A 23611-nucleotide genomic window follows, 5' to 3' on the forward strand; every position below is an offset into this window, starting at 1 on the left:
TAGAAATCGGTTGGTGGTAATTTCTTAAATATTCTCGAATTTGTCACGAATGAAAATTACGTTAGAAGTTTAGTTTAAATTATAAATCGTTGTTGTTGGCGCTTGGTGTTCTTGTTAATAGATGTCGTTGGAGTCGTTCTGGGGCTTAGATATTTTTAGAATATTCAATATACTCCAGTAGAAATCGGTTGGTGGTAATTCCTTAATATTCTCAAATTTGTCGCTTGGTTCCTTTTCGAATAACTCTATCCAGTTAAGTAATGGTGGTGTTTAAGATTCCGTTAAAAGTGAATAAAAATGACAAAAAGAAATTATGTTGTTGAATGTTTTATAAATTGTTTATTTATTTATTAATCACTAATAACATTTTAAGAATTTACCAAATGTAGCTGTAATTCTGCACCAAAATGTTTAAGCAAAACTTATGGTAGGGGAGCCCAAGCAGGGATTTTTGCAGTAACTCGAGCGCGTCAGATTATCATATGGGGAGAACCCTGGTACCCTGTAGATGTACCTATACCATATATTGGCTATAAACACAGGGGAGTTCTTTAAGGGGGGTGGAGGTGGGCGGAAAAAAATCTATCCTTAGAAAAACTCGAAATCGTCAGATTAAGATAAGATAAGGTAAATTAAGTACATACATGCAAAACAGTGTATATTTCAAAAATCTGACGAAGTTTCACAAGGAAAAAGCTAATATTTCGTGAAATGAACGATAGATCTAAAAACTAAAAAATATGTGCTCAATATTTGTCAAAAATGTATCGAATGATACCAAACACGACTGCCCACGGAGAGGGGTGGGGGTAAATTTAAAATTTTAAATACGAATCCCGCGATATTTCGTGAAATGAAGATCAGATCGAAAAACTAAAAAATACACTTATTCAATATGTTTGAAAAATCTATCGAATGGCACCAAACACGACGCCCCACGAATGTGGGGTGGGGGATTACTTTAAAATTTTAAATAATAGTCCCCATTTTCTATTGCAGATTCGGATTTCTTACGTAAAAACAAGTAACTTTTATTTAAAACATTTTTTCGAGTTATGGATAGATGACGCTATTATCGGAAAAAAACGATTGTTGGAAATGCAAAATTAAATTAAAAATGGAAAGTCTTCACTAAAATGGAAAACTTAACTTAACTTTTTTTGGTTTTAGAACCTACTCTTCACAACCCAATAGGTCCCCAAAGCGCTCCAGTGACTGCACATTTAGCATACTTTCCTCCCCTACTATTACATTTGACATTCTATTTACTTGATAACGTTAAATTTTATAATATAACCCGTGGTCGGAGTAGTAGCCACTTTCTGTCACTTGCTGTTGCGTTTAGTAAATTTGCGACTTATTTCGTATACTTTAAATGATGACGCACGGGTAAAGAACCCTGGAAACAACTGTAAATTATTTTCTAGAAGAAGTCGCAATGGTTTACTGAACTTGATCTTGTCATTAAATGACTGATCCAAATTTTGTTATTGACTTAGTCAACATCTCTGTAAATCCGTTGTCCCTATTCAAAGGTGTGTAAGACACTAAAAAGACAGAATACATAAAAGAGAGATGATCTAGTACAGCTAACAATGACAACTGCTTAGCTGAAGTTCGGAGTATGGAACTATATCATAACTGAAGTTTGTAAATAAAGCTCGACTTCTCTAAAAATAAAGATGAGATTAGTGAATGCACTGTATTCTCAATATTTATAAAGGGATCTTTGCAAACGTCAAAAAATTGATGCTTTTGAGATTTGAGAGATAACGATAATTTAGACTATGTAGAGAAATAATTTTTTTCTGGAAAGGTTGCGGTGAGAAGACCAACAGGACAGTCACCAACCAAATGGTCTGACCAAATTAAGAATTTAGAGAGGCACAAATTCTGCAAAACCCTAAGAGTAGCTGAAGATAGAGACCAATGAGAAAATTTGTTATGAGTTGCGAGAAAATCAAAACCATGAACATCAGGCAGTATCGAAGAAAAGTATCAGACAGAATAGAACGGAAGAACATTATTAAACAGGCCAAGACTCACAAAGAGTTGTAGAGCCATTAGAAGAAGCTTCCTCCTCAATAATGGGGAAACGACAAGAGAGAGAGAGAGAAAGAAACCAAGCCGATATTTTGAGCAGTATATAGTGAAAATCTTTCATTTAACGAATATTCTTCTACTTCGATGGACCGTAACCAGTGGCGGCTCGTGATTTTTTCAATAGGGGAGGCTATACCTAACTGTAAATTATCTAGACAAATTTGCACTACCAAAAAAAATCTAATTTAAGGCCCCATTTTTTGACCATTTTTTATTTACATTTTATAATATCATCATAATACATAATTATTTCATAATATCATATCATTTTAAAAATAGTTAGTATAATTATTGTAAAAGTGTACTACCAAAGTTTGTGTCGTTTATTTGTTAACAATTCTATCTATTAGTAGATATGCATATTAAAATAAATACAGATTTGAAGTTTTGCAGTCTATACAGGTTGAAGGTTTACATTGTTTAAGAGACTCAACTGATTTTTTTTTAATTCTAAAAGCGGCTTACTCTGCGAATGCAAAAACACGGTAAATTACCGATATTTTGCTTTGCATTACAGATATCGGAAAAAGTTATTTAAACAAGTTGTTCCAAATATTATTCTAATGCCGCATACCAAATTTCATCACAAAATTCGCACTTTTAGTTTTTTCATTATTTGTAATCAGGATCCTAAAATCCGCAGAGGAGGCTGCTGGCCGAAAAATCTCACTTGCCCGATCTCCGGGCAGCGTGTGCGTTAAGCGATGTGCAGCTCTAAGGAGACCGGGTCTCCTTAAACCTTAAACCATCCTTAAACGCTGCTGGGCTACGCGGAGTATTAGCAAGTGAGATTTTCCGGCCAGCAGCCTCCTCTGCGATTTTAGGATCCCGACTACAAATAATGAAAAACTAAAAGTGCGAATTTTGTGCTGAAATTTTGTATGTGGGGTTAGAATATTATTTGGAACAACTTGTTCAAATAACTTTTTGCGATATCTCTAACGTGAAGCAAAATAGCAAAGTAAACAAAACAGTGTAGCGTGTGTAAAAAATTTATGGGGAGGCTAAGCCTCCCTTGCCTCCTCTGACCAGCCGCCACTGACCGTAACATACCATCTTTAGCAAAAAGAAAAGAAAATCCTGTTTGAAACACTAAAGGTTTGTTCTAACACAACGAAAACCGTCATTAAACTATCACGAAACTGCGCGCAGTGAGCAAAATAATACGTTCCATGGGTTATTTTGTTTACTGCGCAGTTTCGTGATCGTTTCATGACGGTTTTTCGTTGTGTTGTAACAAACCTTAAATGACACTGATGCAGTAATAAGGGATGCATTTTAAGTAGACGAAGGAATAAATCTGTGGTACTAAGCCAAACCCAATGTCAAAAATTATCGATTTTTCGTTTTTAATGCCAAAATATGTACAGGCTTATTCACTATATTTTGACCCCCCTGTAAACTGCTTTATTTACAGAATTAGAAAAAAATGTAAAATACAAAAGTTATTCGATTTTGAAATTATGATTTTTTGACATATATATCATACTAGTGACGTCATCCATCTGGGCGTGATGACATAATCGACTATTTTTTTAAATGAGAATAGGAGTCGTGTGATACCTCAATCGAAAGGTTATTAAATTATTTATTCAGTGATATAAACATTAAGATAATTATTTATACAGGGTCTCAAAAAATTGTTGAATTAAATTAATTGACACAAAAAGAAGAATGTATGTAATTTATTTAATTCAAAATATACTGCTGTTAGAAAACAGAAATAAAAGTTTATTGCACAAATAAACATTGCTTTTTGCTTAAATTCAATGTTTAAACTGCCAACAGGCAGATGGGTGGCAGCTTGAACATTGAATTTAAGTGAAAAGTAGTGAATGTATTTTGAATTAAATAAATTACATAAATTATTATTTTTTGTGTCAATTTAATTTAAAAAAAAATTTTTTGGACACCCTGTATAAATAATTATCCCAATGTTTATATTACTGAATAGAGAATTGAATAACCTTTCAAATGAGCTAGCACACGACCCCTATTCTCATTTAAAAAAAATAGTCGATTATGTCATCACGCCCAAATAGATGACGTCACTAATATGATATATAAACTCCTGGACAAAATTAACGCACCACTTTAATTAATCTAAATATTTACAATATGAACACAAAATAAAACTAAGTTACATTGAAATAATAATAAACACCTACAAATAAGTCCAACATGACTTTATCATGACCTTAATTTGCCTTATTGTTTCTTTAAAAAATTGTTTTTGCCGGAAATGCGTAAATAAGCTAGCATAACTCCAAATTGCAAAAAGGAGAAAATCAGTAAAATAACACAATAAAATGCATCTTGGTCAACACTAATACAGTGTAGGCCCTCCTCTACTTCTTATGACTGCATTTATGCGTCGAGGCATGCTTGATATCAAATGTTCAACAAAAGCTTGCGGAATATTCTCCCATTCTTCAATAACGGCCTCAATGAGTTGGTTGTGATTGGCAATAAGGGGTCTACGACTTCGAATCTTTTTTTTAGATAGTCCCGTAGATGCTCTATAGGATTCATGTCCGGAATGTTAGGTGGCCACTCTAATAATGGAGTATCAATATCATTTAGGTAGCCAATAACCTGTCGAGCCACATGAGGACGAGCGTTGTCTTGCATGAATAAAGAATTAGGTCCAAGAAACGGAGCAAAAGGCATTACATGTTCGACAATAATGTTGTCTAAGTAATAATGGGCATTCATAGACCTCGTACGTATGGGGACCAACTCTGTACGAGCTTCAAAACAAATTCCCCCCCCCAAAACATTTCAGAGCCACCACCAAAAGGTATTTTAGGAGAGATATTGCAGCTGGCAAACCTTCTCCTCGCCTTCGCCAGACATGATCACGACCCTCTGGAGCTTTTAGGCTTACTCTAGTCTCATCGGAGAAAAGAACTCGTTTCCAATCATCGATGGTCCAATTTTGATGCAATCTTGCAAAATTTAATCTCTGAACCCTGTGTTCTCTGGTAAGCAAGGGTTTTTTGGCCGGTTTCTTGTTGCTCAATTCTGCTTCATGTAAACGTCTTCTAACTGTTCGAGACGATATCACGACATTTCGAACATCTGCTAGTTCAGTTTTTAGCAAATTGCTGGTGACTCTCCTCTCTCTAAAAGCACATTGTTTTAAAAAACGATCATCAATTTGATTAGTGCAACGTTTTCGCCCTTGCCCTGGTCTTCGATGGTAGGACCCTGTTTCATTGTATCGCCTCACCTTGCGACTGATGCTGCTGGAATGATGTCTTCCTAATAAACCTGCAGCGTATCACATTGAATATCCTTAATCTAGGATAGTCGATGCTCGCACTGCCTCCTCCATTGACAAATTTCTTTGGTGGTTCATTTTTTTATTTGATTTTTATGCAAATGAACTTCCAAACATGCATGTGATGAAAAATATCACAATAAAAAGCTTGTTTCTCACTAGCACTTTGCTTTAATCGGCACTTTTTATGGAAAGTTTAACTCACTTTTGGTCTAAAACGAAGTTTAATACAAATTATTGTTAAAACAAGACTATTATTAGCTTACATAACAACTGTCACTGTCAAACAAGGTCCATAGGCAACTTGTCGTACAGTAAATTATCACTAAATAAATATTATTGAGAAAAATAGGAGTGGTGCGTTAATTTTGTCCAGGAGTTTATGTCAAAAAAGTCATAATTTAAAAATCAAATAACATTTGTATTTTACATTTTTTTCTAATTCTGTAAATAAAGCAGTTTACAGGGGGGTCAAAATATAGTGAATAACCCTGTACATTGAGTGATGAAGAATATGATGAAAAAACCCTACATGGCTAAACGCATCCATGTAACCAGTAAATGATAAAATTAGTTTCCGATATGTCCACTATTACAACACTGCGAACTTTTAAACTCATCTGCTGCAAAATCACGTTTTTTGACATATCGGGTTTTGCCTTAGCACCACAGAAATGATGATGTAATAAATATTATTTATTTTTGATCGCTTCTAACCCCTTGGCTGTGTTTAGAGATATTTATAAACTTACGTTGGGTGCGTTAGGAGGCATATATGTCCCATATACCTCATTTGCCACCGTGCGTTATGACATGACACAGTCTATACAGCCAACCGTTAGTGTAGAATGAGGTCTATTTGTCCCGTAACGCAGACAAGGTGTTAAAATTTAAGTAATAAGGTGTAATTCACTTACCTCCTCTTGAACCAAATCCAGATCCACCAAAACCACTGTCTCTTCCGCCTCCAAAACCACTGTCTCGGTTTCCTCCACCAAAACCACTGTCTCTTCCACCGAATCGTCCACCGCCCAAGCTGTCGCGGTTACCACCCAAACTAAAAGATAATAAAACGTTATGAAATGTTACGAAATGGATAAAATACAATGGTTAAAATACTCCACGCTGAATGTATATGCGCTACTTGATTGTAATAATAGGACAATTCATTCAAAAAAATTATTGTTTTGGTAGATTTTACAATGCATATTACTCTTATGTATATTACATATATCACTCATTTCCAAATAAAAACAGCTCAGTCATAATAAAAACCATATTTTTTCCAAAATTTTCAGGTTAAAAAGGATGATCCAGGATTTCTATTTTTCTCATTGATGTCCATCACTAAATACAATTATTGATATGCTGTTTATAGCTCTTCCAAATGGTATGAAAATTCTGCTATGATATCGTTTGTTTGAAAACGTTCCGTTGTAAATTTTAGATCATCATCATCATCAATGGTGCTACAGCGCTATGAAAGAGCCTCAACCTTCATAAGTCTATTACGCAAGTCAGTCCTATCCATTACCACCCGTTGCCAGTTTTCTGCGCCTATTTTTCTCCCAAATTTGGGATCATAGTCACACAGATATATCTGGCCCATACGGTGGGTAGCTGATGAACCTCCTAGCTAGTGTAATTTGGTAAGTGTAATGGCCGCCATGTGAACCTGTTTTCTGCCTTGATGGAAGATAAACCACTTGATTTTGCTGTTACTTATGTACCCATATTTTACCAACAAGCAGGTATCAGAAAAGAAAATCCTGATTGTACCAATGCTAACACATTCAGTTGATATATTTATACTAAATTTACAATCAAGATATATTGTAAATTATGATTCGGGAGTACTCATAGTAGCATTTAACGTGTCTTGATTTGTTTATTTCTACTGCATCTTGATTGTAAATTTAGTATAGGGCTTTTGCCATATGTTTCTGAAACACAGAACACTGTAGAAAATAGTGCAGGGACGAGGCTAAAAAACAGCATGACTAAAAAGATGTCTCTTACACACGAAAAATATTCACTGTGCAATTTTTAAGAGACAAAACCTCCATTGTATGTAAATATCCAAAATGTTATCTGATACCTAAGATAAATTTATAATGTCTAGTGTCTCAATGCTAATTTCTTATTGTTTCTTTCTATTTCTTTAGTTCTTTAGTTTTACTTCATTATTTTGTACAGAAATTTCAGTTCTCATAGCTGTATTTTGGTAAAAAGTTCACGATTTCTAAAAAAATGTACAATTTTGTTATAGAAGTTACTAACTTTTGATCCATTTTGTCCGTGCACTAACACATTCAATAATTGACTGACAATAATCAACAACTGACTGAACTTTGTTGTTGCTTATCACATAATAAACAAATCATTTAAATCTAGTCGCATTTAACTTTGTCGCTATGCTGCGAGAAGTTCTTCGCTCCAATATTAGTCTCTAGTATCGAATCACATCAAAACGCTCTTTTTAGTCCATACCACATGTGAGTGATGAGTTTACACTATCTAGGTTACGCCACGGAAATAAGGCAAAAATATACCATGTTCGGGACACTTGAGCAGCCAGGTTGCAAATACTTTTTTTGGGTACTATATACCTAATGCATTATAAATACAAAAATGCCCGCCACAGTTCAGACGAGAATTTTAGTTATTAACAAATAAGTGTAAAAAAAAATACCACTTTTTTCGTTTAAATCGCCACAGGTAAAAATAGGGTAATTAAATACATATCTTATTTATAGTACCCTTCTTTTGGTAGAAGAGCATAGGTTAGAGATGGCAGTTTTTGAATTTTGGTCCAATCATTTGTTGCTTCGGAAATTTCAAAATAAAAAATTTGCTATAACTTTTGCGAAAATGGCCTTTAGACTTTCATATTGCATTAAAAAGATGAGTCAAACAGTCCATATAATACAAAAAAATACGATTCGTCAATTAGTTTAAATTTCATTCAATTTCTTTATCCCAAAGAGCTTTTTTTGCAATGTTATTGTTCAAAAAATAAGAATGATATGACAGTTCTGTGGAAACCATGCGAAAGAAGAGTAGTTATATTTTCAACGAATTTTTAAACAAAATCAATAAAAAGTCATTTTTATCATTCCGAAAAGGTTTTATTATTATTATATTAACTTTGTTAATATTGATTCCAGATTAAAACTACTTTGGGATTTGAAAAGCTGGTATTTTTACACGAATTTTCAAAAAAAAATCTTTTCGCCTAGGTTAATTATGGTCAAAGTTGGCCACTATTTATTATTTAATTTTGAAGCTCAAGGTATATAGTTTATGTGTAAAAGTTTGAGTAAACTATGAACTTCAACAAAGTGGTTAATAAAGCTACGTCCTAACAAAATCAATTCGTGGTCGGTAAAAAAAGTCATTGGGGCAACCCCCTTATAATTTATGGGTATCAAAAATAGATTAAAACATATTCTCAGTCCTACAGGATATATATCTAAAATTTCATAAAAATCGGTCTAGCCGTTTCGGAGGAGTATGGTAACTAACACTGTCACAGGAGAATTTTATGTATATAGAAGGAACTGTGAATTAAATAATAAAGGTGGCTAACTTTGACCGCATTTAACCTAGGCAAAAAGTATTTTTTTTTTGAAAATTCGTGTAAAAATACCAGCTTTTGAAATCCCAAAGTGGATTTACTCTACAGTCAATATTAACAAATCTATTCAAATTGTTTTTAAGCCAGAAATGACTTTACTTTAGTAAAATGTTTTTGGAATGATAAAAATAACTTTTCGATTGTTTTTTTTTTTAATTCTTTGAAAATATAAGTTTTCCGCTATCTTGTAGTTTCCACATAATTGCTGTATCATTATTTTCTGAACAATAACATTGAAAAAACAAGCTATTTGGGATAAGGAAATTGAATAAAATTTAAACTAATTGATGAAACGTCTTGAAATTTTTTATGCATGATAAGTACTGGTTGTCTCAACTTTCATGCAATAGCAAAGTCTTAAGTTCCGTTTTCGCCAAAGTTATAGCAAATTTTTTATTTTCAAAATTTTAGTCTTATTTTGCAATTAGCAAAGCAACAAATGACCGGACTAAAATTCAAAAACTACCATATTGAACCTTTGCTCATCTACTAGAAGATGAATGCTCTAAATAAGATATCTAATTACCCAATTTTTACCTGTAGCGATTTAAACAAAAAAACTGCCATTTTTGACACTTATTTGTGAATAACTAAAATTCTTGTCGGAACTGTGACGGGCATTTTTGTATTTATAATGTATTCCATAAAAAAATCCATTTGCAACCTGGCTGCTCAAGTGTCCCAACAAAAACCTTATTTCTGTGGATAAAGGTACGGAAAGCTCAAAACAGAAGTGGAAGATCAAGTTAATACAGCAAAGAGAGCTGCAAGTTGCCTGGATGAAACAATATGAAGAAATAAAAATATCAGGAAGGAAATGAAAGCCAGAATTTATAAAACAATACGTTTTGACACAGAGAGGACAAAAAGATTCCTTGAAACATTGGAGATGAAACCCCTTCGAAAAATCTATGGTAAGACACTATGGGACAGAGCTAGAAGTACAGATATACGACGGAGATGCAAAGTGGAGAGCATTAATAACTGGGTAAGAAACAAAAGAGTAGAAAGGAATGACCGCATAAGCCGAATGACAACATATAGAGTAGTAACGACAGTGAGAGACGGTTCCTCAATAGGAAGACGATCAGTGGGAAGACCATGACAACAATGAAACGACAACTTACTGAAGGCACATTGAAAAACAGACCAGTCGACACAAAAATTTGAAGAAGACATATAAAGTGGGGACTTATAAAGATGATTAAGTTCGGCTTGGATTTCTGCTTTGCTCCTTCTTTTTAAATAAGGTCATGTAAGTTGATACTCGACTTTTTCCATTTTTCAAAAAACACAAAAGTTGCTGTTTTCAATAACTATTCAAGCTGTATAACTAATTCAGTTCAGTATAACTAATTGCTGTTTTGCTTGAAATGTTAACGACGCCATGCGTTGGATGGCAGATGTCAAAACCGTGAGAATTTTTTTTTAATGTCATCAAGACACCCATCCTTAGATCAATATCAAACTACTTTCATCATTAGCAGACAAACTACGAGAAGAACAAGAAGGATAAACTCCTTCCAAAACTTGCAAATAAAACATATGTACAGTAGAACCCCGATTATTCGTGCATGGGTTATCCGGGCTGCTTATTGTCCATGCTATGAGCTCCAATAGTTCAAACCGCATTTTTGATATATTATCGATATACGAAATTGGCAAGCAAAGAATAAGCGATATCGAATCAAAACACAGTAAAACTACAAAATTTCATATTTCAGTCGGACTTTCTACAAAACATCTGTTTCATATTATGAAACATACCAGTTTCTAACTAGTTTCTGCAAAAAATATCGGAGGGTCTACCCTTGGCCCATACATGCTAAGCAAGCAGAGTTTTTTCATCAACACTTGAAAATCAATTAACCTTTCAATGAACCCCCTGGGTTACATCGATTCAAAAAAGATTCAGTGATTGATTCAAAGACTCACGGGATTCGTGAGCTTACCATTCAAGGTAAAAAACTCAATGCCGATGGAGAGGTAATGGTGAAATTTTACTATGAACTGGAAACCATAATTACAAAAAAATAATCTACAATTACCTTAAATCAATAAGGCTGATGGGACATGGTTATGCTGGCGAGAAATACCCACACAAACCTTAGACAAATAATAAGGTGACTGCACCAGGGTATAAAAAAAAGTAAAGACGGGATAACAGTGTTGTGTTTTGCCAATGCGTCTCTTAGTCATAGAATGAAGCTGACTCGTAATCCCCATGCGTTTACAAACATGAAATTGCATAAGCTACCAGTTCACTATTACAACCAGCAAGCTGCCTGCATAACTTGTCACATCTTCCAAGATTGGTTCCATAAAAAGTATCATCTTATTTAAAGAAGGAAAAGACGTTTCTGCTTCGGAATAGTGCTGGTGCTCATCCCAATGATACAATCCTCAGATATAATGATGGAAATTTCTTTGTTGCTCTTTCCAGCCAATGTTACATCAATTGCTCAACCAATTGCTACCAAAAAAATGCTACTGAAGAGACTTTATTCTTAACTTGTTGGTTGAAACTGAGGTTGAGACGTGGACACAGTGTGACAAACACTGAGTCAAGTATCAGCTCTTCAGTCTGGTACATCACAAGTAGATTCATTCCGATTTATTTGTATCCTTTTATGGTATGTACATATTATATAAGTACGTATATATTCATGTACAGATGTACATAATATACGCATCAGAAATAAATGTTACTATCCGAGTTGGATTATCGCATTATCCAACGTTTTAAAAAATAAGTTGTATAGTATACATGCGATATTAATATTTAGTAATATGTTCCTCAAATTATACTTTAAATGGTTTGGTTTAAAACTGCAGTCTTCTTTTCAGATTTACCTACAGTATATCTGCAAAAAGATCAGAAAACCATAACTAGCTATTTTATATCGTTAGATAGCAGAAAAATATTTACCCGCCGCCTCCAAATCCATCACGATTTCCTCCTCCTCCTCCTCCTCCTCTGTTTAAGGAACCTCCCGCAGGTCTGTTGCCGCCACCGAATCGGGCACCACCATCTCTGTTGCCGCCACCTCTGGGTCCGTCGTTTCCTCTGCCTCTATTGAAACCACCACCTTGGTTGTCACCGCCCCATCCACCATATTGCGCGGCGTATACTTCGTCGTAGTTATGGGGGTCGTATGGGTTGACTGCTCCTCTGATTGGACTCTGATGGGAATAGTAAATTAATTAATATTATAAACAAAAACAAAAGAAAAAAGCTTACTTAAAGCTCGCCACTCACGATACTGCGGTATCGTTCAATTTTGTCGAAATTTGACTAATTGACAAAAATTTTAAACGTGTGCGCAACCGTGCATCCAACAAAATCGTTACAATTTTACTACAAAGAAACTGGTTTCTATGTTGCAGTACTGCAGAATTAATATCATCGACGATTTTGTCGAACGACACCGCAGTATCGTGAGTGGCCGGCTTTAAATACATATCAATCAATGCACAAGAGGCATACAATACCTAATTATAAGACAATAAGAAACGAAAAACATTCACTCGTAAGAGAATAAAAAATGATCACTGGGAATGTTTTTGTAAAGAAATGGAACATGATTTTTACTGTCTACAAAAGAAAATATGGCGCAGAGGTCAAAGAACGGAGGTAAATGAACTAACAGAACCAAAACACAAAGAAAAGGATATGTGGATTGACTATCAAAGAAAAAAGCAGAAAAACAAGGAACAAGTGACGCTAGAACAACACCAGCAATTACAACAAATGAAGAAGTTAACGTAAGTACACTGGTAGTTAAAAACACTTGAAAAGCTCAAGAATAGAAAAACTGCAGGTAAAAATGCAATACCAAACGAATTACTGAAATATTGTGGAGCAGCAATGTCAGAACAATTGACAACATTAATTAACAAAATTATAAACCACAATACGGTAGAATGGAGAACGAGCGAACTAATTCTACTATTCAAAAAGGAGATAAAAACAGCCAGAAAACTACAGAGGTATCAACTTGTTAAATACTACCCTAAAACTTACAATAAAAATTTTACAAGAACTAATGAATGAGTGAATAAGTTTAGCAAATGAACAACACGGTTTTCGTAACTGGAAGATGGTGTATAAATGCAATATTGGTCATAAAGCAAATTACTGAGAAATCACTCACTAGAGTATAATAGACCAGCATTTCTATGTCTGATTGACAATTTCATCTCAGAAAACTAAAATAATAAAAGTCAGTAAAGAACCAATTAGAATAGATTGCTTCAATCACAAATATAGAAATTGATGGCATCGGTATTGAACAAATAATGTAAATAAAATACCTTGGATTTACATTGTCCAGCTACAGAGACCTGGACAAAGAAGTGAGAAGAATTTATAAAGCCAGTGTAAGACCAATAATGACATGCATCAGAAACAAGACCCGATACAGCCACAATATAAAGACTACTAGAAACGACAGAAATGGGAGTACTGAGAAGAATTACAGGAAATTCGTTGAGAGATCGTAAGACATTAGAAGAAAATGTAACATACAGTGTATAAAGGAATGGACACTAAATAGAAAAAAAAAATAATGGAATAACTACATAAGCAGAATTGGGGAGCCACGTGTGGTCAAAATAGAAAAATCAGCAATCAGTAGATCATCCAACAGCGCAAAAGAGTGACAACTTTCCCTAGAGGTATCAATCCGCCAATCAACAAGCAGAATTGCTTAAAGATGAAGAAAGAAGGAGATAAACGAAGAAAGAAAACATAGATGTGATCTAGCAAAAGTTGCTGTAGGAAATATGGCCAAAATATGGAAGGACTCTTAATTTCACGAACTTTCAACATGAAGTTGATCAATGCACAATGCTGAACATTCCCAATACTGACAAACACATGTGAATCTCGGACCCTAAAACAAGCGGAAAGAAAAACGGTATATGCCACTGAAATGATCTGTTGGAGAATAATCATATGAATTCCGTGGACCGACCACAAAACAAATAATTCAATTTTAAATGTGCTAAAGGTCAGCAACCGGCTCTCCAGAAAGGCTCCAACAATTAAAATACTTCGGACATGTTATGAGAGCAGAAAAAGAAAACATGACAAGATCCCCAACAAGATGGATCAACCAAATTACAAGAATATGCATGAGTTAAAAGAAATGACCAGAGACAGAGATCATTGGAAACATGCATTACGCAGTATCACGATGACCACTACACTCCCTCCAGGAGGCCGGACTAACAGTTCTTGCATTTAGAACAGTTGTAAATGTAAGAACAGTACTTCTAAGTTCTTACATTTTTATTGCCAAGATGTAGTATCCGGCATATTTTAATTAATTTGATCTGTTTGTCTTTCGTCCAGTGTGTGTTTATTGTTATTTATTAGTTGCAAATTTTTTTAAAATTACTTCCTTGCCATACAAATGTTACATTTTGCTGAGATATCTTCCTGTTTTGACGAAATGCCCCTGATGATGCTAAGTTAGCGAAAGTATACTTGATCAAGATTTGATTAAACTATATGCTCGAAATCTGCCTTTTATTCCTATAAATTCGAAAAATATTAAGATTATTTTTTGGTTTATTCTTAAATTTCCGTGTAAAGGAAAAAAAGTAATAGTTAGCAAAGAATAATTTTTTAGACGAAGTAGTTTTCAATCCTAATAGTAAATTATTAATATTGAAAATATTAAAAATATTACTAAAAGATTTTTAAATTGAAAACTTATTGGTACACTTTCCTGGTGACACCTCCAAGACTTCTACAATTTGCAAGTCAAATGGATGCTGCAGTGAAGACGAGAGGGAAGGAATTCTACACTATGCAATTCACATCCCCCGTCTGCAGCTGGTAAAGTTCCAACAGAAAAATGCACCTAGTTACTCTACGGAGTAATACGACTATAAAATAAAAATGTATACCATTTTTATTCAGTTGCAATGCGAAGGCAAAACAATCTTATTTCAATTGGGTATACATCAAAATGGTATACATTTTTATTTTTAATAATTTTTTACGTTACAATTCGCCCTGACCAGATCAGAACACCATTTTCATAAAATCCACTACATACATATTTTACAAGTGTACATAACATCTTTAAGTTCAAAAACTTTTTCTTACCTGTTTGATGAGTGTTAAGATGTCCCTGATTGTTTCGATGCATTTTGGAGGCTCTCCAGTGATTTGAATTACTCTGTCGGTACTTTGAGGGGCAACATTAGCGTAAATTTGTACGCGGGCACCAGTTTTCTGTAAGAGAAAAATCAACGTTAGTTATGGTATTATACATATTTCCAAATTCAAAAAAAAAAAATTGGATATTTGAATGCCGTAAGTAAAGGACTGTTTACAGCCTTTTAACATAATATCAACAAAATATATTTCTTAATACTGCTCTGTATACATTTATTTGTCCAGATTTTCACCATTAAATACGCCTCTGTACCATATCCCTTCATTCATTCATTAACTGGCAAAAAGGGTCGATTTTCGTTAAATGTCGTTAAAAGATTTTACCTCATAAATCAGTACAACCTGTCATATATAAGGAAATGATTACATATTTCATAATATCTATACCCTCGTATACCTGTCGACCCTCTCATACCTGTTAGACCCTTCTTTATTTCTTGAATCGCATTTGAATTAAGTCAAGCTATAACAAATAATATGAGTAGACCTTTTGATGATTTTGGCGTCTGCCCGTCTCGTTTTTCCCCTCAAAAAACGTCACTTAAAGTGGCTATTCACACAAAACTTAGACCCAAGAGCTGATTTATGGGTGACATCTGTAGGTTACACCCTATACTGTAAGAAACCTTTTAGTGAAAATAGAATGAAAAAAAATTATTCGATTTGTTTTTTTTTATATCAATAAAAGAAATTTTAACCTTTTAAATTACTATTAACATTAAGAATATCTCAGTTTTTTCTCAGATTTTTTTAGAAGTGTTAATATAGGAAATCAAGGGAATAGCAGTAAAAAATCCTAATAAAAAAACAAATATAATCTTTTTCTCATAGACATCTTTCAGTGCGTCAGTTTTTCGATTTCTTTCTAACGCATTAAATTGTATGTGACAGAAAAAAAAGCACGTCCGTGATTACAGACATTTATAACATTTATTCTAGTTGTCGATAGATGGCGCTATAATCGAAAAAAAAAATTATTTACGAATTATATAATATATCTACGAATATAATCTGTACAATTTATAAGACTATACCAAAGAAAATACCATTTTATAAATGCAATAAACACAGTTGATTTGTTTTTATGCCAAATTGCAAATAAAATTTGACAACTGTCAGATTTGACAACTGTCAGATTTAACTAAAATGTCATGTTAGAATAAATGTTATAAATGTGTATTATCACGGACTTACCTTTTTTTCTATTATTTGTGACGCACTGAAAAATGCCTATGAAAAGAACCATATCACCTTAAAAATGGGACATGTTAGATGTCTCGAATTTCCTAAACCTGTTGCCCATTTGAGTGATTTTTTAGTATGCTATAGCCTTATTATTTAAGAAAATCCATGTAATGATATTGTTGCTAGACAGGTAGGTAAGTGTCATTTTATACCGGGTGTAACAATCATACTGTGTCTTTTCCTTAAAGTTTGGAACAGCCTGTGGAATATTCTAGCACATATAATATATTGAAATTAGAACTAAATTGTAGCCCTAGGCTTTATTAACATTTTCTTTTTGGATTCACTTGCTTAGGGACCGTTCAAGTATTACGTAACGCAGGTTGGGGGGGGGGGTCAAAAATCTTCAAAAATCGCGTTACGTAATACTTGAACGCTTCCTTATGTTGGATAATAAAAAAAGTTAGGTATGTTAACAACTAGCCATGTTTTTCGTCAAGAAATCCTCATTTTCTGCTTAGTTTAATAGACTATGAGAAATTGCCAATTTAATGGATGTCAAATTGTTAACAGTCAAAAAGTGTCTGGTTTGTTGTGAAAATTAGTAGATTTATTATTTAAATTTCAATTAAGTCTATGCTACCATGCTATCGGCTCCTTATATTGGTAACAATTTTTTGCTAATGCACGATAATTAAAGACCTCACGTTCACAAACTGTAATCGAATATTTACAACAGGTAAATATTTGTACTTTGAATTCTCCATCGCATAGCCCAGATCTTAACCCGGTGGAACATTTGTGTGACATAATTGGCAGAAGACTACGACAGCGTTTGCCACCTCTTAGAGCCTTATAAGATGTAGAAACAGTAGCTCTCGAGATTTGGAATGATATTGATCAAGACCAAATAGCATACCTCATTTTGTAATAATATAAAAGTAAATATCTCTTTTAATATCGAACATAAGCGAATGAATTGAAAAACCAAAATGTTAAGAAAGCCTAAGGCTACAATTGAGTTTTAATTTCAATATTTTATACATGCTAGAATAATCCACAGGGTGTTCCGAACTTTAAGAACACTGTATGATTGTTACACCCGGTATAAAATGACACTTACCTGTCTAGCAACAATATCATTACATCGCTTTTCTTAAATAATAAGGCTATAATATACTAAAAAATCGCTCAAATCGGACAACAGGTTTGGGAAATTCTAGACATCTAACATGTCTCATTTTTAAGGAGTTCCGTTAATTTTGCCGGTATGTATATATATGAGGATCTATCTATGATAGAAAACGTAGACACGTTTTCACAATTACCACTTTATTTTATCTGAGCGTTCCCCGAGGATGAAAAACCGGAATAATTTTAAAGAAAAATCAACTTTAACGGTTTGTGGAACAAGCTGTCAGCTAAACGAAATATAAAAACTTTTTAGGTACTTAATTTGGCCGTTCATTGCTTAAATGAGCACATTTTAAAAAAATATTCCGTGAAAAGTCGGAGCGAGATGAATTCTGGTGATTTTAATGGGAAAGTTAAAAGCTGAAGGTTTAGAAACAAATATAACGTTGGATAAAAACAGCACGTTTGCATGAGCAAAAAATTAACATTGTGTAATATTGATTTTTGATTATTTCTAATTATTTATTTCTTGTTGTTTATGCCTGAGAGTTTTCTGCTAATATTTAACGAAACCTTGGAAGGGCAATGTGGAGTTCAAATTGGGGGAGAAACGATTAACATCAGGCATGCAGATGACACAGCGATCATGGCTGAAAGTATCGAAGATCTTCAATTCCCTATAGATCGAGTCACTAGAGAATGCTCCAATAACGGACTTGGCAAAAATGCATTAGATGTAAAGGCATAGTAAAAAATATGTCGGCCCTATGCAACTAATTGTCAACAATGAAGCGATTACAAAAGTTAACCATTTTGAATAAATATGTTGTTGGATAAACGAGACACTAAATCATGATGCTTATGAATCCTGAGAAATTAAAACTCGGATAGAAATTGCAAGAGCAATTTATGAAACATATCTATACTGAGCAATTCTCAGATTAACTTTAAAGATGAAGTTCCTAACATGCTATAATGTGTATCCTAATGTGTTAATGAAGATGATAATATGATGAACAAATTAGAAGCCTGCGAGATGTGGTCATATCGTAGAATGCTCAAAATATTGTAGCGTAATTACGGTTAAAATAATACTCTCGGTTCGTTTATACGAATTTATTTATACAAATTAAAGACGAATTTATTGTTACAGACTAACCATTCCTAAAACAATCCATCCTTATTTATATTGAATACAAAAATACAAGTCATGTTCTTGAACGTTCTAGAAAAACGGAACCGCCCAACTTTAGTATTGCGTAGGCGATCATTCTCGAGAAATCTTTTCCTCGATCGTCTGATGAGTCATCCTTCCAGATGTCTGCTTTGTGATGCGCTATCGAGACGGAACCTGTTATTTACGGTCGGTAATTCGTCACAATAACATGGGCTCAACGCATTTCAAACATAGAAGTCTTAAACAGAATAAGTTAAGGCGAAGGTCACTTGAAGATGATAAAAAAGAGAAAACTTGAATATCTGGGGCATTTGAGAGACATCAGATACTGGATACTGCAGTTAATACTCAACGCAATGATCGACGGAAAAAGGGGAAATGGTAGGAAGAAATAAGCCCAATTTATCTTACGGCGGGACGTACCGTAGAACAATGCACACGTCCCCGTGTCGACCCGTTCCGTTGTATTATAAACTAGCCAATGCTTTTCATGTCAGACGATTCTTCAACGTGCCCCGTAAGATAGCCGTGCTGTCCACGTCTCCGTCGTAAGATCTATCAGCTATATTCATGGCTCCGAAACCTTCGTCAATGGACTGGCTTATCAGCAGATGAATTGTTACATGACACGCAAGATTGAGAACGATATCGGCAAATTGTCATGGAAGCTACCCACGCCTAAAGTTTGGGCAAAGTACTCAAAGAAGAAGTTTTCTGCTGAAACTAACGAAAGTATTCTTAAGCAATTAATTCAATAATTTTGAATGTGTTTTTAAACTTATGATTGGTGACTGACTAATTGATGATGACACGAAAGTGTTTAAGGTACTGCGAGTTGTGATTATCTCAACTGAAGACGGTGTGTATGTAGAGCATCGAAAAATTCGTCCAGATTTTGGACGTGAGAAATGTTTTGTTATTGCTATGAAGCGGTAATTTATAGGGAATCTTAACCATGGGAAAATTTAAAAGGTTCTTTTTTATGGCCTTCTAGTTTGTCAATTCAAATGTAATACAACGTTTTTATGATCGATTATTAAAACGTTTTAGTACAAATAGAACGATAAAAAATTCAGGTGTATAGTTCGAATTGTTAATGACCGTAAAAGGATTTTAACATAAATTACTTATGCACAAATTAACATTTTCGGTATAAAAGGTCTAATTTTCATACGGTCACAACGAATCGGTGCCCACCGAGATGTGTAAACAAATATGGTCTTATATGTGATAGGTTTTGCTCAATGAGTATGAGGTAAAAAACGTTTTTAAAGAAATTGATCGAAAATCTACCGTTTTTTTTTCGGCGAAGTTACGTTTAAAAAAATATATTGGTGTAAAATAAAAAAAATGTCAGTTTCGAGAAAGAAATATATAGAGCGGGATTGAGAAAGAAATATATGTTGCTGATATGTGACAAAGGCTGTGGAACACTCGTTATTAGTATGTTTTGTAAGTTTATTGTTCTGCACATTAGTTTTTTACGTTACAGTATTTGTCTGACAACTATTTGGAGTGTAAATATAAGCTAATTCGACTCAGATCTTTTCAACATGTACTTAATTATTTATAAATGTCGTTCTAGTATTTTGCTTATGGGAAATGGCTGGAAATCCCGGAGAAACCTTATGGGAAATGGCTCTCTGTCAAATGCTCTGAAACTTTGGGTTCTGGTAGTCCTTGATGTGTAGAACAAGAGACTCAATGAGCGCGTAGCTCCAAAAAATCATAGTTTTAAGATATAAGCCTCTGAAGTTATAGGTACAATGAGAACGTTTGAGTTGGAATAAATTCATTTTCTCGAGAATGAACGACTCTGGAGATAAATTACTAATTAGGTCGATTTTTATTTTTAAGTTATAATTTTTTGGCATATATATCATACTAGTTACGTTATCCATCTGTCTGTTTTAATTTAAATCTGTCTCCCTCCATCCTCCAAAATTCATTTCATTAATATAATTATTTATACACGGTGCCCAAAAATTTTTTTGAAGTTATACTTCTTTACGCGCATATGAGGGTGAATTTTAATAGGATTAAAACCTTTGATCCCGGCGCAGTCGCATTACAACTTTGTTCTGATTGGATGTTCAAATGACATGACAAAAATTATCCAATATGGCAGCTGTATCACAGCTGTGGGACTGTGGTTTGGTTATGTATGGTGTATGGTTGTTGCGTTTTAAAATTTGTAGGAAGAGAAACAACAAACAAAAAGTTAGTTAATGGTTATACTGCCTTTTTAAATAGTTTTCATATTATATTTTTGGACTTATTAACATAGAAGAGATGATTGTTGCATGTCAATGTGAAAGCCCATCAAACTGTGACTAGTATGAGTGCCGCAAAATTACTGATAAAAAACCTATTAGCTCGAAGCCGTAGAGAACTGTGGATAACAACAATCAACCGGGACGATCTACGATCTCGCTTATTCAAAGCTAAAGAATCTTACCCTGGTAAGTGTTTTAAAAATAGTAGATCAAATTTTGTTATGATATTGTCAAATTGTGAAACGTCAAAATATTTATATTTCATTTATTAACATTAATATTAATAATACAACTTGCGCAATTTGAAAAATGTGGTTTAAAAGGTTTTTTATTATAATTTTGTGTCTTTGGATTTGTCTTCCTTGGGCGTAAAATAATAAAACATCTATTTTTATATTTCACTTGTCACCGTGATGTGTAAATATGTATATCTGACACGTTAATAGTATGTGCCTTTATGGTCTTGTTTGTAGAGCATTGGACCAGAGATTGAGAATTCGCAAGGTTGCGGGTTCAATTCCTGGACGATTCATACTTTTTTCGTTTTTTTTTTAATATTTGGCATTGTTAAGTTTTGGTTAAATTTTGGTAATTATTGTTAATTTTTTGTATTGTAACTGTTAAGTAGGTATATTTATTTCGTTGAAATTATATTATAATAGAAGTATAACTTCTTACGTGCGTACAAAGTACACACACATTCTTTTTTTTAATTAAATTAGTCGAGACAAAAAGAAGAATGTATATAATTTATTAGATTCGAAATACATTTTACTGTTGTCTGAAAACAGGAAAAATGTTTATTTGATAAATAAATATTGTTTTTCGCTTAAATTCAATATTATAAAGCTGCCACCCACCTGCCTCTTAGCAGTTTCAACATTTAATTTAAGCGAAAAGCAATGTTTATTTTTTAAATTAACATTTTTGTCCGTTCTCTGACAGCAGTAGAATGTATTTCGAATTAAAGAAATTATATACATTCTTCTTTTTGTCTCAATTAATTTAATTCAAAAAAATTTTTGTGGTATAAATAATTGTTAATGTTTATATTAGTAAATAAATAATTGAATAAACTTTCAAATGAGCTATCACACGACACCTATTCTTATTTAAAAAAAAATCATCGATTTCGTCATCACGCCCAGATGGATGACGTCACTAGTATGATATATATGCCAAAAAATTATAATTTAAAAATAAAAATCGATCTAATTCAATCGATCTAATCAAACGTCCTCATTGTACCTATAACTTCAGAGGCTTATATCTTAAAACCATGATTTTCTGGAGCTACGCGCCCATTGAGTCTTTTGTTCTGCACATCAAGGACTACCAGAACCCAAAGTTTCAGAGCATTTGACAGAGAGCCGTTTCCCATAAGGTTTCTGCGGGGTCCTTTAAGATTTTTCATGGCGTTTGGATTTTCCTGTTTCATTTTATATAAATATATTTTTTCTAGTTCTGTTAACAAAAAATTTTGTCAAACAAATGAAATAGAGAATGTGGAAAAATCCCCTTACGAACAATTCACACATCCACCATTTCAGGTTGGGAAAAATTTCTTGAATAGAATCAAAGATCAAAACACCTGTTCTTAGAAATGTGTTTCGCCCTCTTCAACCTCTCTGGGCTTATCAATAAAGATGAGAGGTTGAATATCTTTAGACACATTCCATCAAAAAACAACATTCGAGACCCAAACATAGCAGGAGCGTATATCTACGCCGCATAATCTGACCATGACAGCCTCACGTTTTAATTCCCTAATTACTATAAGTAAAATATATGTTTGAAAAACAAAAAAACAAAAGATGTAAATCTTTGAAACACACTCAGTGATCAAAAGATCTAAGTTATTGGTTTACCGACCAAACGTAACTAAATCAAACAAATGAAATAGAGAATGTGGAAAAATCCCCTTACGAACAATTCACACATCCACCATTTCAGGTTGGGAAAAATTTCTTGAATAGAATCAAAGATCAAAACACCTGTTCTTAGAAATGTGTTTCGCCCTCTTCAACCTCTCTGGGCTTATCAATAAAGATGAGAGGTTGAATATCTTTAGACACATTCCATCAAAAAACAACATTCGAGACCCAAACATAGCAGGAGCGTATATCTACGCCGCATAATCTGACCATGACAGCCTCACGTTTTAATTCCCTAATTACTATAAGTAAAATATATGTTTGAAAAACAAAAAAACAAAAGATGTAAATCTTTGAAACACACTCAGTGATCAAAAGATCTAAGTTATTGGTTTACCGACCAAACGTAACTAAATCAAACAAATGAAATAGAGAATGTGGAAAAATCCCCTTACGAACAATTCACACATCCACCATTTCAGGTTGGGAAAAATTTCTTGAATAGAATCAAAGATCAAAACACCTGTTCTTAGAAATGTGTTTCGCCCTCTTCAACCTCTCTGGGCTTATCAATAAAGATGAGAGGTTGAATATCTTTAGACACATTCCATCAAAAAACAACATTCGAGACCCAAACATAGCAGGGGCGTATATCTACGCCGCATAATCTGACCATGACAGCCTCACGTTTTAATTCCCTAATTACTATAAGTAAAATATATGTTTGAAAAACAAAAAAACAAAAGATGTAA

The 23611-nt window shown here is 33.6% G+C and overlaps 1 protein-coding gene across 5 annotated transcripts in view; it reads right to left on the minus strand.

The window, feature by feature from the left end:
- The window catches only part of LOC114334753 (ubiquilin-1-like), a 259274-nt gene that overhangs the window by 19563 nt on the left and 216100 nt on the right, over positions 1 to 23611 (minus strand). For all 5 annotated transcript variants that reach the window (XM_050658828.1, XM_050658830.1, XM_050658829.1 and 2 more), the window contains 3 exons: positions 15142 to 15270; positions 11953 to 12206; positions 6304 to 6443 (listed from right to left, as the gene is read on the minus strand). In XM_050658828.1, the coding sequence (XP_050514785.1) occupies positions 6304 to 6443; positions 11953 to 12206; positions 15142 to 15270 (523 nt within the window). The remainder of the gene's footprint in view (positions 1 to 6303; positions 6444 to 11952; positions 12207 to 15141; positions 15271 to 23611) is intronic.

The sequence above is a fragment of the Diabrotica virgifera genome, chromosome 8 (assembly GCF_917563875.1).
Source record: "Diabrotica virgifera virgifera chromosome 8, PGI_DIABVI_V3a".
In the NCBI taxonomy this organism is placed as follows: domain Eukaryota; kingdom Metazoa; phylum Arthropoda; class Insecta; order Coleoptera; family Chrysomelidae; genus Diabrotica; species Diabrotica virgifera.